We start from the raw sequence: 13,307 nt of genomic DNA on the forward strand, positions 1-13,307 counted from the left end.
CCTTGTATTGCCAATGCGGCACATGAAATGAATGCACCTGTTTTCGTAGTTTCTGAGATTTCGACAACTTCATGAAGGTCAAGTGAGGCTTAAAACCTTTGTCATCTCCTATGAAGATGCCCTTCTGTTGCAGTATCTTCTTCACAATCTCTAGGTAGAAAAAAAATAGAGAGGCTCTTAGATGCCAAATATTTGCTGACATGTCTGTCAAAATATGAGATGCATTTTTTCAAAGGTAAAATCATTTAGAAAAGGAGTTTTGATGTCTTCTAATTAATTACAGTTATTGTGCATAATTTTACTCTTGACCATGAAGTGTACAAAATTCATGTACCAATTCGTTGTACAAGTTGAGCAGATCCGTTCTTTGCCAATGACATCAAATAATCCAACCCTTCTGATATAGCTTTATGATTTCCGAATAGATTTCAAAATGATTCATTACTCATCTTATCCATTATACTTCCTTTCTGCCCATAACTGTGGTATCCCAAGATCAAAGTCTGACAGTGCCAACATTGCTCCAAGGATAGTAAATACTGGGTGTGACATGCTAAATAAACATGGTGAAAAGCCAGCACTGTAGCATAAGTGAAAATATTTACTCTAGTACAATCAGCATGGGGATTTTGTCCTACTGTATTGGGTAACTTTATACCATGCATTGTACATTAATCTACTGCCATGATCTGATTTTATATCTATCTACAGATTACTGGATATAACTACAATGAAATATGTTTAAAACAGAATACTCAACAAAGGACATAGTCACTTGCTTACAATTAACTTTAATATCTGGGATTTTAGAACAAGCTCAAGGATACCAGATACAAGTTCAGTATCAGACTCTCCATTAAAATCTTTGTTTTATTTTCAAACCCACTTTTCTAGTTCCACTATCCTTTGTTTTATGGTAGTGAACAGCTAAACAAGCCTTCAGTGTAAACAAAGTACTGTAATACCACTCAAAAGTTAAAAATAAAAATAAAATCCTTAAACTGTTTTCATCGTAACCACTTGTACTCTGTAATCTCATTTTAGCCCTGTACAGATGTTTGGTGCAAAGATAGGAACTACATATGTCTGTTCACTTCTACATTGTGCATCTACCTTCTCTTTGTTACTACCAGCTATTTGTGTGTTCAGTTAAAGGCCTGCACAAGAATCTATTTTGTGAGACCTTTCCACAAAGACTATGCCACTGTGCTCCTTCTTTTTTTAAAAGGTAAGCAATTATTTGCAAAACCTGAAAAAATAAATCTGGAACTTGTGTGACCTTTAGGTAAGAAGTAATTACTTTAAAAATTAAGATAGTTTGCAAAATGAAATCTTATAGAACAACAAAGACTACTGATTATAGTTCCACAGACATGCCACAGAGAAAAGCAGAGTGCAAAATAAAAGCTTGAGAGGTGAGAAAGAAGAAAAAACAGCTTGTCACTAAAATTTAAAATAATTCACTACTAAACAGTGCAAATCTTAAAACGACCCTGGAGCTATAGAAGCAGGCTGGCCTACACCATGAAATTAATGAAACAAGTAATGTCACTTGTGATTTATGATCATCATTTAAGTCTCTTTTTGAAATGGGATGCAGGCTGATAATTTTTGTAACCTCTAATGTACAAGGAAAATAAACATAGCCATAGTAAAGCATTTCAAAGATGTAAATAAATATATATTTACTCCTATTTATTCAAGCCCTTCAGAATAAATAGTAATAATTATGACAAAACTCACTACTTTTTTATATGTCGTGCTTTTTGCATTAATCATAATGGACTACCAGTACACTTTATTAACTTAAGGAGAGACACTAGAAAGATAAATTTGGCTTGTACTACTAAAAGTAGTTACAGATTAATGGTTGTAGTATCTCAAGGTTGTAGCATAGAAACATTAGGTTAAAAGGAGAACAGCATTTATAGCCCTACAACAACTTTACAAATATCCATGGGATGCATCATTTACATGTGTTTATTACCAGCTGTAGTTACTGTTAGAACAAGTGATTTGAGGCTTTTCAAGGTAATGAAATACAATACAGTACAATCCCAGTGTAAATGGCACAGTATCACGTCGCACTTGAGATTGCTAGCCGGCCTTAGCCACCTTTTAACATTTTTAAAAATAACAAGATATATATACTCCTTTACTAGAAAGGAAAAATTAGCCTACAGTGAGGAAGTACTGTTGTACTGTTAAGTATTGGGGGGAGGGAAGGAGATTGGAAATGCAATATCCACAACACTGATCAGAGCACCTCACTTCTCCAGATTTTTTTAATCCTCCAGGGCAAGTAGAATTGTTTCAAGGCAAATCTCTGGACTCTATTCATATTTCTATTTTCCCATTATGCTTCTGACTTCCATAGATCCCATCCATAAGGGGGAAAAATGAAGACAGCTGAAACCTGGGCCTTTGCTATACTGTACAGTGCACTTACAGCCATAAAAGGGGGGGGGGACACGACAACAGAGTTTCCCATGGTCTCATGAATTAGGAAATCCTGGGATGGAAGAGAAATTATGAAAAAACTCAGCCACTGGAGAAAGAACATGGATGTAGGCAGGGAAGTGACTTGAGGATTAGGGAAAGTCAGGAGCTACAGAGGCAGAGGGAGGCACTGTCAAGGAACCAAGGTGAAGGGGGATTCATGAGGGGTGCTACAAAATGCACTGAAGTCTGAGGTTGAATAATACTTTTGTTGGTTCTCTAGAAAGTTACTAGAAGATTACAAGTAAGATGGGTTTTCAACTTCTCCAGCACAGTTCATGGGGCAAAGATGGTATACAACCTGGGATTGTGGCAAACAGTTCAAACAATGGATCAGAGGTAATGCCTTTCACTCACAAAGCCACTCTGCCAACAGAGCAAGGAATTCAGATTCCACAAGAGAGAAGTAATAAAGATACCAATTGGCAATTTCTCTCCCCTCCCGCTGCAGACAAAGGTCCTCCACAGACTGGCCAATTGCCTTGAATAAAAACACAGATGCCTCTTTGTAGGATATGAAACAGTGTCTCAGTCTTGTAAACCACAACCTGTAGGAAGATTTCTAACTCTTTTTTCCCTTAACTTTGATCACTCCATCTTTATGGCCATGAGGGAAGGTTTCACTGAAGGTTTCATTAATAGGGAGATTTTCAATTAGGACCAAACAGTAATTGTTGAGAGGCATGCAGAACAACAGTAGAGACAGGAAACAGTTAACCTTTCTCGCTGAGCAAACTGAGTGAGCCACTGATGTCAAAGTTAATAAGATTTTGTTTGTGTAAGCTATTCAGAATTGCTTGCTTCATTTCTTTTTTATAAGTGGCTTGCCTTTCACCAGCAATAAACAAGAACATGCTCTTCAGTCTTTGAGCAGAGATGCTGAGAAATTCAGCTGCAGCTGCAAGAATATTTTGGCTAAAACATTATGCCAGAAGTTCTTTTGAGCACATTGGCAAAGAATGTAAATAAACTTCCTTACTGGTGATAGTAGGAAAAATAGTAAGACAAGAAAAAAATTGTTCTCATTACAAGTACTGTACATAAACTCTTTTTTGACAACATGTGTCAAATGTAAGCAGGCATGTTTGTAACATTAAAAGTACTGGGGGAGGGGAGTCAAAAGTTTTCAAAATAAAAATACATCAAGGCTTTCGATCTTCTACTCAAACAAAAACAACCCAAAAAATTGATGCAGGAGTCCTGTAGGGAATAATTTACTTTTAATCCTCTCACTATTCTTAAAGGTATTGTCTTTCTGAAAGCATTTAATAGAATGGAGAGGAGAATAAATGATAGATTGAATCAGAAGCTGAGTTTTCAAAACAGGAGAGTGCAGAGTGGAAGAAAAAGAAAAACTGTTTTAAAGTGAAGCTTTAGATGCATAGTTGCCTCATTTGGCAGATGAATATATGAATATAATGCTAGAGTGGGAGAGAGATGCATGGAAAGAGTGATACAAAAGGTATAGACATTGATTAACAATTATCCTTTGCAGATAGTAGTTGGGAAGTGAGAGGACATCCTTACGTAGCTAAGCAAATTCATACATGATGTACTTAAATCAGTTGTTAAAGGAAGATTCACAATAATCAGACTCTTTTGAAATGCAATTAACAGAATGCATTAGTATTTTAGTCAACAGTTACATATCAAAGTATTCAACAATTAGCAATACAAATATGCAAAATCATAGTAGACTTTCTCTTTTGATTGTTATATATTCCTATATTGTGTTCCATTATTTTCCCATAAATGGCACCTAAGGAAGTTTATTAAAGGTACAGTGGGACCTCGACTTACGAATGTTCCTACCTATGAACAATTCAACTTACGAACGGCTCTGTTCACAAAAATCTACTTCGACTTGCTAACGGAGCCTCGACCTACGAACGAAAAAAAGGCAGGGGAACGAAAAAAAAGGCAGGGAAAAGGGCAGGAAATTCAAATTTACCCTGCCTTTTTTTCGTTCCATTCAAACCGTTTGTGGCGAAGAGGCTGCTCTTTTGCCCCAACGGTTAGGAAAAGGGACTGCCCAGGAGGTCTCTGATGGCGGCGGGGAAGCTCCCAGGGCTTCCCCACCGCCACTGGAGACTTCCTGGGGGTCCGATCGCAGTGGTGGAGGAGCAATTTTAAATTTCCCGCCCTTTTCAGGCCGCCACGATTGGACCCCCAGGAGGTCTCCGATGGCGGTGGGGAAGCCCTGGGAGCTTCTCCGGCGCCATTGGAGACCTCCTGGGGGTCCAATCATGGCAGCAGGGGACCCCCAGGAGGTCTCCAATGGCAGTGGGGAAGCTCCCAGGGCTTCCCCACCGCCATCGGAGACTTCCTAGGGGTCTGATCATGGTGGTGGGGCAGCAATTTTAAATTTCCTGCCCTTTTCACGATTGGACCCCCAGGAGGTCTCCAATGGCGGCGGGAAAGCCCTGGGAGCAAACGCGATTCTTGGTTGTATCAATAGGAGTATAGTGTCTAGATCAAGGGAAGTGATAGTACCAGTCTATTCTGCTTTGGTCAGACCTCGACTGGAGTATTGTGTCCAGTTCGGGGCACCTCAATTCAAGAAGGATGTTGACAACCTGGAACGTGTCCAGAGGAGGGCGACCAAAATGGTCTAAGATCTGGAAGCCATGTCCTATGAGGAGCGGCTTAGGGTGTTGGGAATGTTTAGCCTTACAAAAATGAAGTTAAGAGGGGACATGATAACCATGTTTAAATATTTGAAGGGATGTCATGTTGAGGAAGGGACGGGTTTGTTTTCCACGGCTCCAGACACTAGGACAAGGAGCAGTGGTTTCAAACCAAAGGAAAAGGGATTCCACCTGAATCTCAGGAAGAACTTCCTGACAGTCAGAGCTGGTCGGCAGTGGAATATGCTGCCTCGGAGTGCCATGGAATCTCCATCTTTGGGGGTTTTTAAGCAGGGGCTGGATGGCCAAATGTTGGGTGTGCTTTGCTGGAGTTCCTGCATGGCAGGGGGTTGGACTCGATGGCCCTTGTGGTCTCTTCCAATTCTGTGATTCTTAAGAACTAAGACAGGGCTAATTTAGAGGAAATTTCATAAGAGCTGTAATTCTTAAAGAGCAAATGTAACCAGGCTAATATGTTAGTCTGGAACATTCAACCATTTTCTGCTGCACCCTTTTCTAAACTGGCCTATCTCCGTTTCTAGTTATTATATGCCCTAGGAGTAAAACCAACCAACCAACTGACTAAGGAATTGGCATATTCCTTCTTTTGCTGGTAAACTTTGCCATGCTATCTTGATGTTTTTCTTTCAATAGTAGCAATATATCTACAGTAAATCTAAATAATTAATATTACTGACATTCAGAATTTATTCCACTTCTCTAAATGTTATGTGATGGTTCAAAATAAAGCTGCTAGGTTTTTGTTTTTGTTCCATTTTTAAAGCAACCAATGTATTTTTTTTAGGTTTGTAGCTCATATTAATAAAGGAGGGCATAAATGGAGGGACCTTAGAGACTTGCACATTAAATATGTAATATTGTATGCTATTCTGATCATTTCTACTTCAACTAGTTTTGACGTGACAGATGGAATGTTTAAATATATTCATGGTTTACTGAGTTTGTGAATCAATTAAATCAATTAAGCACAAAATGTCTTTTCTCACCATATCCATGCTTTGATAATATTCACTGGATGATTTATTTTGTATGGACGTGTGGCTATAAAATATTGGTAAACATCACATGGAAAGTATGCTTATAAAAAATTCCCAGGCGCCTTGGTTCTCATGACGTTCTAGATCCAATTGGCTTGTAAATACCATTATATACTAAAACATCCTGTTGACTTCATTACCATGATTCTAGTATAATTAGTCTATTGTAAGATTATACAACCTTAATAATAGATATATAAAAGGCTATTTCCATCTTGCTCTGATTTTAAAGATCCCAACAGCATATATTTGGCCACTTTACGAGACCAGGACTAGTTCAGATACTACATGAGTATGTGCCTGCATAGGCTTAGCCACCCTCTTCTCCTTTTTTAAACATGAAAGGAGATTAATTAAAGTTTATGCTTTTAATGATTATTGCTGAATTCAGGAGACAGTGGCTTATTCCAACCGCGGTTACTTGGTTAAAACAAACCAACATCAAAATATATTGTCCTTGCTTGTTAACTGCATAAATGTAGATACTTTCATTCACTTCCTCACACAAAGGAAAATAAGAGAGGGGGATTACCTGCTTATTATCCTAATGAAGAGCTAGAACTTTTTACTACATCTGAAATTGACTGGCAGAACTTTGGGTTTGAACTCATATAGACAGTCCCTAAGTCTTTTTGTAGTGAAGTGTTACGAAATCATGCACTTATCTAAAAACTTAAGGCATAAAAATGCATCTCTTATGCATGAAATATTTACAAAGGTGCCTTCAGTCAGGAACCTATGTCACATATATTATTTCCATAAAAGGCACATTTCTAGTACAGATGCAGAAAACCACAGAATAAAACTAATCTTATTCCTAATAGGATTTTCTTTTAATGTGTGCTGTTTGTGAAATATAAGCTCTCCTGCATGACTAAAACACCATTTTTCTGGAAGAACCACTAAAACCGCAAGCAAAGATACATAATGTATATGATAACCAAACTGCATTGTGCTGCTGTTTCTCTATATTAAGGCTGCTCACACCATTAATATTTTTCAGTCACTTTTGCTGTTTTGGCTCAGTTGATAACTCAGAGAGGTATCTGCTTGCAGACAATTACAACTTGCCCTAAGAACAAAAGACCAAAAGAAATCACAGTGGGATAAAGTGAATGGTATTTGATGAAACTAAGAAAAAAGGGGAATATAGGAATGAGTATCTATCTTAGGAATCAGGCCTTTGTATGAGTATGTTCTTGGAAAAGCTGTAACAGTTAGATTTTGTCAGGTAACAAGGAGGGGTAACTTGCATTAAATCTCCTTGGAAGTCTTCAAGGCCAGGCCTAGCCAGCTTCCCTGGCACAATGTTAATTAAGAAATAACTTCAGATGTGAGATGAGAGGGCTACTGTTCTTGCCTTCCTGAATATTTGGAGAAGAATGAAGATTAATTTGTTGTTGATTTGGAAGGGTCTACAATGGGAATTCTAATGCTTACAAGGGACGAATATTTGTTGGGCAAAGTAGAGTGCTGGGCTATTGAGAACTGAGAAATACCAGAAGAACAAGCAAGGTTCCAAAAGGGAAAATCTGCTCTAGATCAATGTTTTGTATTCCACCATCTGATACAAAAATATTCCGAACTAGGTAAGAAGGAGCTTTCTGTCACCTTTGTGGATTTCAGTTGAGCCTTTGATCTTATAGATATAGACCATCTGTGGCAAGAACTTTCTGCCACCAATATAGACAGAAGGTTGTGATTTTTAATTCAGGTGCTTCACTCAAATACTAATCCTAGGATAAGGCTTGGGGTAAATGGACTGCTGTCAGAGACAATACCAACAGCTAGAGGAGTTTGGCAGGGATCCCTGATGGCCCTCTTTCTTTTCAATTCCTATATTAATAACATTGTGCAAGAATTGAGTGGCCTTGAATTCTTCCCACCTTTAATCAGGGATGTCAAGCTTTCAATCCTTTTATACACAGATGATATTGCAATGGTTTCCATTACATTTGTTGGCATGCAAAATTTTTTTGCTAAACTGAGCAAATTCTGTGTAAGAGATTATCTGGTCATCAATCACACCAATACCCAAACCTAGTACTGTAGTAGAAATAAGAAAAAAAAACCCCACACATGAAAGCTTGATGGCAAACCCACTGAGCAGTTATGCAACTCTGGATATCTTGGCCTTTGCTTTAATGCCCAAATTTCATGGAAACATCATCTGAAAGCAATCAGTCTGAAAGCATCCCAGTCTCTTTTGCAGTTTACCATAATCCATGGAGCGAATTTAGCTGCCCCTGCATCTGAGTGTTTGCTAAGAAAATAGTATCCCAAATAACATACAGGGCAAAGCTTTGGGGACATACAAAAACCCTCACTCAAGAAGTGGTTCAAAACTCTTTCAAACAATGTCTCCTAACAGTCCCCTGTGGCTCACCTGTTGCATATTTTGAGGGCTGAAGTAGGATTAATACCAACTGAAACACATTCCCACATTGCACTGGTCGCGTATTGGCTGAAATTGGCCTGCATGAGTGACTTTTGCCTCCCAAAGAAGTGCTACAAAGAACAACTCCTTAGTCCTTATCAAAAGTCCTTGGTAAATTCAGTTTGACCCATTTTTCCTTGCCCACTTTTTTCTCTAATACAGTCAAGCATGTGGTTAAAGAAAAAAATCTGTCTTCACTCTTAACTGGCTGGATTTGTGTGCCATCTCACAAAGGTCCTATTCTTGTTGGTTCCCCCCGTACAAAACATCATTTGGTTCAGAGAACTATTTTGTTAATCTAACCTCAGCCCCTTTAAGAAAAGCATTCACACCTTTGCATTTTCAGTGTATGCCATCAACCACTTTGGAGGGGAGACATAACAATGTCCCATTTCATCAAAGACTCTGTACCTGTGGATCAGGAGAGGTCAAAGATGCTTTATTAAAGGGCAACTATATATTATAAATAAAGGGCAACTTAATAAATAGTGAGCATCCCAGAAGTCAACTTCTTGCTAGCATTCTCAGTGTGATAGCCCCCTGCCCGGCTCTACTTTGCACACTGCTTGTGGGTAGGGATGTAACTATTACCTATCAAGTAGCAAAATTTAGTTTGGCAGTAAAGAAAATATGGGCCAAGCATCAGAAATCTTAAGAAAGAAGGGAAGCTATGTCATCTTGTATTTATGTATACAAATAATATAAATTGTTTTAGAGTAGCTTTGTGTTGCTGTTGATATTGTGGTGATCTATGGTTATAAACAATAAAGCTTGTTCTGTTTGGTTTAGAGACTTAATGTCAGGAAATATTCTCATCCTCTGAAAAATCTAGATGTTGCCAATGTCATCTACAATGTCTGCAGTAGATTAATGCCTAATTAGATTCAGATGCTCTGCTTGCTAGATAGTCCTAAGATCTCTGTTGTTTTAGTTTTTTCTTACAGGACTTTGTTTCTGGTCCCCTTGTTGCCCTCCTCTGAACTTGCACCAGTATGTTGGCATTCTTCTTAAAGTGAGGTGTCCAGATTTTGACACCATACTCTAGATGAAGCCTGACCAGTGCTGAATAGAGGGGATTAGTACTTCAAAGGATTTGGAGACTGATACTTCAGCCTAAAATACCACTGGATTTTTTTATTTTTATTTTTTGCAGTCACATTGCACTGTTGGCTCACATTCAGCTTATGATCTATAACAATTCCAGGCCCATAGTGCTATTGAGGCAAGTCTCTCCCGTCTTGTAACTGTGTTTATTTGTTTTTTCCTAGGTATAGAACTTTGAGCATATCCCTGTTGAATCTCATTCTGTTGTTTTCAGCCCAGTGCTCAAGCTAACCCATCATCCACTTATGGGTCACAGTGCAGCACACAAGGCTGGCATCCCAGCACACCAATCTGCAATGAAACCTGGCTGCTGCTGCTCCACCTTCCTGCTCTTCTGGCCATTCCAGCCAGTGGATGGGAGGACAAGTCTCTATGCTCAGCTGCCAAGTGGCCAGAGGATCAGGAAGGTGGAACAGTGGCAGCTGGGCTTCATTGCAGATCAGCATGCCAAGCAGAACAGCAAATGAAAACATGTGACACAATGTCACTGGGCTGAGAATTTCCCTGTTGTTTGAAAGCAAGTAGCAGCTAATGCACTATGGTGGAGATCAGAATAGACGCTTCCTTTTAACCAGATTTGCTTGGAAAGTAAAGAAAGGAAAAGGAAAGGTGAGGTAGAAAGCATTTTTTTTTTTTGAAACTGACCAGACATTATTATCTTCTGCCACCTATAGATCACAAGGAAATAATGAGAAATGAATTTGGTCCTCCAAAAATCACTTTGAAATGTGGATAACTAATTTTCAAGTGCCAGGTTTTAACCTGACTTAACAACTATTGTATCAACAGTATCACAGCCATCTTTCAGAAAGAAAAACAGAGAAAAAAAGGAAGGAAGGAGAAAGAAAGACCAAGATGAAAGAGCTTTAAAGTTGGATAGGGAGTGGGGATTTAGAAAAGACAGAATAAAGATAAAATTATTATATATAAAAAAGTGGAAATGAGACAAACAAAATTATACTGGAGGATCAATTATTCTACACACATGACATGGAAACACCATCTTGAACTACTAATCAGTTGCAAGTTATTAAAAAAAAGAATGTCAGAAAAGAAGTGGGGCATTGAAAGGGAAAAATATGAATGGGTCTAGAAAGAGGTTAGTTTCATGTTCCCTATGCTTGAAATAGCTAAACAATTTTTTTAAGTCACCATATAACTTTCAAAATATCCCAGATTTAGCAAAGAGAAGTTCTGTTGATATGGTTTTGTTTGTTTGTTCAGTTGTTTAGTCGTGTCTGACTCTTCGTGACCCCACGGACCAGAGCACACCAGGCCCTCCTATCTTCCACTGCCTCCCGGAGTTGTGTCAAATTCATGTTGGTTGCTTCGATGACACTGTCCAACCATCTCATCCTCAGTCGTCCCCTTCTCCTCTTGCCTTCACACTTTCCCAACATCAAAGTCTTTTCCAAGGAGTCTTCTCTTCTCATGAGATGGCCAAAGTACTGGAGCCTCAGTTTCAGGATCTGTCCTTCCAATGAGCACTCGGGGTTGATTTCCTTTAGAATTGATAGGTTTGTTCTCTTTGCAGTCCAGGGAACTCTCAAGAGTCTCCTCCAGCACCACAATTCAAAGGCATCAATTCTTCGGCGGTCAGCTTTCTTTATGGTCCTGCTCTCACTTCCATACAACACTACAGGAAAAACCATAGCTTTGACTATTCGGACTTTTGTTGGCAAGGTGATGTCTCTGCTTTTTAAGATGCTGTCAAGGTTTGTCATTGCTTTCCTCCCAAGAAGCAGGCGTCTTTTAATTTCAGGGCTGCTGTCTCCATCTGCAGTGATCATGGAGCCCAAGAAAGTAAAATCTGTCACTGCCTCCATATCTTCCCCTTCTATTTCCCAGGAGGTGATAGGACCAGTGGTCATGATCTTAGTTTTTTTGATGTTGAGTTTCAGACCGTTTTTTGCACTCTCGTCTTTCACCCTCATTACAAGGTTCTTTAGTTCCTCCTCACTTTCCGCCATCAGAGTGGTATCATCTGCATATCGGAGGTTGTTGATATTTCTTCCTGCAATCTTAATTCCAGCTTGGGATTCCTCCAGTCCAGCCTTCCGCATGATGTATTCTGCATATAAGTTAAATAAGCAGGGGACAATATACAGCCTTGTCGTACTCCTTTCCCAATTTTGAACCAATCTGTTGTTCCATATCCAGTTCTAACTGTTGCTTCCTGTCCCACATATAGGTTTCTCAGGAGATGGATAAGGTGGTCAGGCACGCCCATTTCTTTTAGGACTTGCCATAGTTTGCTGTGGTCCACACAGTCAAAGGCTTTTGCATAGTCAATGAAGCAGAAGTAGATGTTTTTCTGGAACTCTCTGGCTTTCTCCATAATCCAGCGCAAAAAGCTTCCAACTTATTTAAACAAAATGGAAACATTTTCCCTAGCCCAAAATATGACTCTATATATCATGAAAATTATATTTAAATACATTATGAAAAACCACACCTCCCATTTAATACATGCACAGCTAATTTAGCAAGGATTTTTTGGTGTTGCACAAAGGTCTCAAGTGGAGTGAAGGTTGTGACCTTAAACTGCTGTGAAAAGTGGTATTGTGTATCGGTGTAGTACATTGGTTTTCCAAAAGTCTAAGATAAGCCAATTAGTTTAATGGCCAAAAAATGAAGACATGGTTCAAGTGCGTGAAAGAAATTAACAACACTTTTGAAAATCAGAAATCTGAAACCCTGGAGAGCCATTGCCAGTCACTGACAATACATCATTAGACATTAGGCAAGTTAAAACACTGGTGGAAAGCAACAAAACAGTAGACCTCAGGGCATGTTAGAAGACTTACAGAAAATCTGTGAGGGTTGATTATAGTATCACTGAGTAATGAAAAATGACATTATAAAAAATAAAATTCCCTGTTTTTACGTACAGCTCTGTCAATTATCAAGCATAAAGCAAACTGTGTGAGGGATTATATTAAACATAGCTATTTCTCGAAGAATTTTGCCTTTGTTTTAAAGTAAAGTCATTTTGTACAATGTTAAGGTCAAGTATTTGCTTTACTTAGTCACAAATTCCAATGCAGCCTGCAGGCCTTTGTCTACATAATGAAATAGCTCAGCGAGACATTAGAAGTTGGCAAATTGTTGTCCCATTCAGAATTTGGGTGTGTTGTATATTTACTTCGCTATAAAATGTGAAGGCCACCTCCAGCCTTACATGGCTTTAAAAGTGGATAAGATTGTTTTCATGAAATATCCATCAAGAATTAGTAGTCTTGAAGTTTCTACAGTATTTATTTAAAAAATTTTTACACTGCCTTTCTCCTTAAAAAGCATGCAAGGTGGCTTACATTATTAAAAGACAGTATTTAAAATCAACAGCAGTGAATATACAAATACTAAAAAGGATCAAAAGAATACCATACTATGCTTCCAAGTGTCAGCTACTGGGAAGCAACAATGCCTCTATAGCTTGCTTGTGTGCTTGTAGGAGAGTTTGCTTAACCACTGTGGGAAGCAGAATGTTGGAGAGGAGACGTACTAGGGGAGTGCACTGGCTGTTCCTCAACCCACTGAGGCCCACACACCACTGTTGCCATGACATCAGTGAACTGCTTC

At 38.8% G+C, this 13,307-nt stretch overlaps 1 protein-coding gene across 7 annotated transcripts in view; it reads right to left on the minus strand.

Moving 5' to 3' along the window:
- Window positions 1–13,307, minus strand: part of AKAP7 (A-kinase anchoring protein 7) — an 84,835-nt gene that overhangs the window by 38,037 nt on the left and 33,491 nt on the right. For all 7 annotated transcript variants that reach the window (XR_013540625.1, XR_013540624.1, XM_020790692.3 and 4 more), the window contains exon 6: window positions 38–150. Coding sequence is in view for 5 of the 7 variants with exons in the window: in XM_020790692.3 (XP_020646351.3) it covers window positions 38–150 (113 nt within the window). In the remaining 2 variants the exon portion in view is untranslated. The remainder of the gene's footprint in view (window positions 1–37; window positions 151–13,307) is intronic.

This window comes from Pogona vitticeps, chromosome 1 (genome assembly GCF_051106095.1).
Source record: "Pogona vitticeps strain Pit_001003342236 chromosome 1, PviZW2.1, whole genome shotgun sequence".
Classification (NCBI taxonomy): domain Eukaryota; kingdom Metazoa; phylum Chordata; class Lepidosauria; order Squamata; family Agamidae; genus Pogona; species Pogona vitticeps.